This window comes from Acanthamoeba castellanii (assembly GCF_000313135.1).
Source record: "Acanthamoeba castellanii str. Neff unplaced genomic scaffold scf7180000084721, whole genome shotgun sequence".
Taxonomy (NCBI): Eukaryota; Discosea; order Longamoebia; family Acanthamoebidae; genus Acanthamoeba; species Acanthamoeba castellanii.
In genome coordinates, this window is record NW_004457434.1 from 5,360 (window position 1) to 9,403 (window position 4,044).

The 4,044-nt window shown below is 55.0% G+C and overlaps 3 protein-coding genes across 3 annotated transcripts in view; all 3 read left to right on the forward strand.

The window, feature by feature from the left end:
- Positions 1 to 260, forward strand: part of ACA1_382120 (uncharacterized protein) — a gene marked incomplete at both ends in the record, with an annotated part of 972 nt that extends 712 nt beyond the window's left edge. The window contains one exon of the mRNA XM_004338719.1: positions 203 to 260. Coding sequence (XP_004338767.1) covers positions 203 to 260 — 58 coding nt within the window. The remainder of the gene's footprint in view (positions 1 to 202) is intronic.
- Positions 261 to 861: 601 nt separating this feature from the next.
- On the forward strand, positions 862 to 2,156 carry ACA1_382130 (raslike protein; the record flags this gene model as incomplete). The annotated part of the gene is given in 7 exon segments (XM_004338720.1): positions 862 to 916; positions 1,006 to 1,069; positions 1,205 to 1,345; positions 1,357 to 1,483; positions 1,645 to 1,779; positions 1,849 to 1,914; positions 1,998 to 2,156. 7 exon segments carry the CDS (start codon positions 862 to 864, stop codon positions 2,154 to 2,156), a joined length of 747 nt encoding a protein of 248 aa, XP_004338768.1.
- A 486-nt stretch (positions 2,157 to 2,642) lies between these two features.
- ACA1_382140 (syntaxin 6, putative) overlaps positions 2,643 to 4,044 on the forward strand; it is a gene marked incomplete at both ends in the record, with an annotated part of 1,552 nt that continues 150 nt past the window's right edge. Inside the window, 6 exons of the mRNA XM_004338721.1 lie at positions 2,643 to 2,671; positions 2,823 to 2,943; positions 3,131 to 3,277; positions 3,367 to 3,477; positions 3,650 to 3,756; positions 3,897 to 4,016. Of these exons, the coding sequence (XP_004338769.1) occupies positions 2,643 to 2,671; positions 2,823 to 2,943; positions 3,131 to 3,277; positions 3,367 to 3,477; positions 3,650 to 3,756; positions 3,897 to 4,016 (635 nt within the window). The remainder of the gene's footprint in view (positions 2,672 to 2,822; positions 2,944 to 3,130; positions 3,278 to 3,366; positions 3,478 to 3,649; positions 3,757 to 3,896; positions 4,017 to 4,044) is intronic.

The window sequence follows — 4,044 nt, forward strand, 5'->3', positions numbered from 1 at the left end:
CTGCAGCCAACATTGTCGAAAACGAAATAAATCAATAATCAATAATTAATAAATAAAAAATGCCTATTTTTAAATACAAATAATAAAGGCAGATTAAAATAGAATAAATAATCAAGGATTGTGCCTGGGTGGATTGCGTCTGCCCCAACACGCCGGGCGGCGTCGAGGATGGCGTCAACTCGCAGGTAGGATGAGGAGGCAGCGGGGCCGTCGCCGATGAGGACCGCCTCGTCGGCCGCTTGGACGAAGGGGGCATCTAGATCGGCCACTGAATGCACGGCCACGGTCGCGATGTCGAGTTCGCGGCACGCCCGCATCACCCGCAGGGCAATCTCGCCTCGATTGGCCACCAGCAGCTTGCGTATCGAGGTTCTTCGCCTCCCTTCCATCTTTTGTGTATGTTTTCTGTTTTATATCTTTTGGCTCATTTTTTTTTGTGCAATATCTGGGGTTACATACCAACTAAATGTTGTTGTGTTGGCCAATGCGGTGTGGAAGGCGATATTGCCCACGTTGGGTGGTCGTAGCCAATTCATTTGATACAGCACAGGCCCAACAAAGCCACACCATCAATTCCCTCGACTTGTTCGCTTCCGTTCGCGCCCAACGGAAACCACCGCTACAGTTCGTGTCCGGCACAGGTGCGTGCCTGCCACGGGCGAGACTGTGGAGTGATAATAGAAAACGAAGCAAAGAAAGACAAAGAGAAGACGAAGAAGACGAACTATCACCCCCCCCCAGCCGCTTGAAAGGAGTTTGCAAAAAAAGAACGGCGACACAGAAAGAACGAAAGCGAGGAAAGCCCTAACGATTATTTTTGGTGTCTACGCGTTCTCTGCCACTCCTCGCTTGGGCCGACTGATGTCGCGACGTGCCGACAAAGTAGCCATGCAGGCCATCAAATGTGTAGTCGTTGGTATGCCCCCCGGCCTATCAGGATGGAATGTAAATTAGTTTCAATTTTGATCCGATTTTTCGGGATTTGACACATCGACTGCTTTCCAGGTGATGGTGCCGTAGGTAAGACGTGCATGCTCATGTCCTTCGCCAACAACGTCTTCCCGCAAGAGTACAACCCCCCCCCTCAAAGTTGTTGGCCTGCCCGCCTCGTTTTCGTTCTTTTTGGCCGCGGGCCAAATTTTAGGTAATGAGCTTGTTAACACCTCGCCTTGCCTCTGTGTGTGGTGCGTCGCGACGCACACAGGTACATTCCCACTGTATTTGACAATTACAATACTGCTATAATGGTGGACGACTCTCCATACAACCTCGGGTCCGTCTTGTTCCTACTCCGCGTCCCCTTGCTCTTCCTCCTCAGCGCTGCTGACTTGTGGCGCTCGTCGCGGTGCGACGCAGGCTCTGGGATACAGCCGGTCAGGAGGAGTACGACAGATTGCGAGCTCTCTGCTACCCGCAGACCGACGTCTTCCTCATCTGCTTCTCCCTCGTCACGCCGAGCTCCTTCGAGAACGTCCGACTGCGGGTATTCCCATCCACCACGCATTTCTTTCTACATGTCTTACGCTCGCCGTGCGCGTGTGTGCGGTGGTGTGTGTGTGTGTGTGTGCTTGAGTGCTTGTGCGTGTGTCGAACCTGTAAGCCTCATCACCAGCTTCCGGTGTGGGCGATGTGTGAATTCCACAGTGGCAGCCGGAGCTGGCCACACACTGCCCGACTGTGCCATTCATCCTGGTGGGACTGAAGATCGATCTCAGGGAGGACCCAACCGCGCTCGAAACGCTCTACAAACAAAAGCTGTCGCCCATCACCACCGACGAGGTACCCTTCGCGCGCACCACTCGCTGCGGCGATTGCATTCTCACCGCGATCAAATGGAACCACTCCCAGGGGAGGAGGTTAGCCCAGGAGCTCGGCGCTGCGGCCTATGCCGAGTGCTCAGCCATGACACAAAGAGTACTAGCCCTTTCTTTTGTTTTCGTTTCGACCACATGTGGTTGCGCGTCACATGACTCTAACGTGTGTGGGGTGTGACGTAGGGTTTGAAAACGGTGTTCGATGAGGCGACGCGAGCAGTGCTCAAGAACAGGGCTGCGGCAGCGGCCGAGGAGCAGACCCGGCGGGACTCGGTGGCGGCAGCGGCCCCGCCGCCCAGCAGACCGCCGCCCAAGCAGAGCGGCTGCTGCCTCCTCAGCTGAGGAGGTTGTGGGACCAGCCAGATAATGCGCCGTAGGCATCGACGTGCGGAAGAACAAGACGAAAGCGAAAGCGAAAGCGAACGAGGGAGAACGAAGAAGACGGTGAAACATCAAGACGAGAGCTCTACCGGTACCAGGCGGGAGGGAGGCATGGATGGTGGAAAAGAGGGAGGTGTGATTTTTGGTGAGCGAACTAGATCACGAACAAACATGTATTATGTAAATACACTGATGTACTGGGCGTGGCACGAGTAGTAGCAAAGTCGCTGGTGGCCGCCGTCTCTTTGCTCCTCGAGCGTGAGCACGAAGCAGTTTCGTTCAAGGAACACGTTTCGTACAAGACTCGCGACACGTGTCATCATTTTCTCTGGATTTTTCATTTTGATTTTCGAACTCACACATCGATTGGATAGAGAACACGAAACTGATATAATTCATCGCTAGCACCTCCACCCCTCGCCTCCCCTTTCCACGAAGATATAAATAATGCAAGATCCCTTCTACGTTGTAAAAGAGTACGCTCCTTCTTCCGGCTTCATTTTGATTTGATTTCTCGGCTTTCCATTACATTTGATTGCCATCATCATTCGAGCGGCTTCTCTGATCTTTGCATCGTTTTTGCGTGTTTGGCTGTTGTGTGGTTGTGTGCGGTGTACGCGTACACAGGGAAGTGGTTCAGAGCGTGAATGGTGCGCGCACGTTGTACGGGCGATGGCAGGAGCTACTCGACACGACCAACACAGCGGAGGACGAGGAGTTCAAGTGGACCACCCACGAACTCAAGCGGGTCCTCAAGAGCATCGACTGGGACCTCCTCGACCTCGACGAAACCATCAATATCCTCTACTTCCCTTCTTTCTTCCCACACGACACGCACCGCACACACAACACACGCACACGACGCACACGCACACGCACGCATAGTCGTACGCGCGGTGAAGTGACCTTAACTCTGAGTCGTACGTATCGTGGAGGGCAATCGGGCCAAGTTTCGGATGAACGAGCAGGAGGTGGCCGACCGACGCAAGTTCGTCACCGACACCCGCGCGACTGTGGCCCAGATGAAGAAGGACATCGACAACCCCGTCACCCGGGCCAAGGTCGAGCGCGACCAACGCTCGGTACACGACCACGACACACACACACACGACACGCAAAGAAGCAACGCTACCGTGCGCTGTTGTGTTGACAATGCGTGGCGGCGACGCAGTCGTTGATTCCGACGACGATGGGCACACCGCGAACATCGAGGGAGAAGCTGGAGGCGGCCATACGCGACGACAACGAGGCGTTCATCCAAGCCCAGCAGGTCAGACAAACCGTACGTCCGCACCCCTTTTCTTTTCACTCTTACGCACAGTGCGTGTCGTGTGTCGTGCGTCTTGCGTGTGTCGTGCGACGTGTGCCGCGCGCGTGTTGTGTGTGTGTGTGTGTGTGTGCGATGAGCACTGACCGCATCGCATGCGTGATGATGATGATGATGTGATGATTAGCAAATGCGCCAAGAGGAGGAAGAGCACCTGGATCACCTGGAAAAGGGTCTGGGCAAGCTCAGCGAGATGTCCCTCACCATTCACGAGGAGCTCGAAGACCAGGACGAGTACGCACCTCTCCCTCCTCCTGGGCAGTCGTGTTCTTCGTCGGTGGCGGGTGGTGGGTGGTGGGTGGCTTGGGTGGTGGGTGGCCGGTTGCGGTCGACAGCCGCTGAGACCCGGGTGGCGGGTGGGTCTTTGTGGTTAGGCTGCTGGACAAGTTTCAGAATGAAGTGGCGTCCACAACCAACCGCGTGTCGGCCGGCATCAAGAAGATCAGCGAACTCATCGATCGTTCCAGCAGTACGCTTCGCCTCTCCCCTTCCTTGTACTCAACTGTGACCTCACCTGACGAG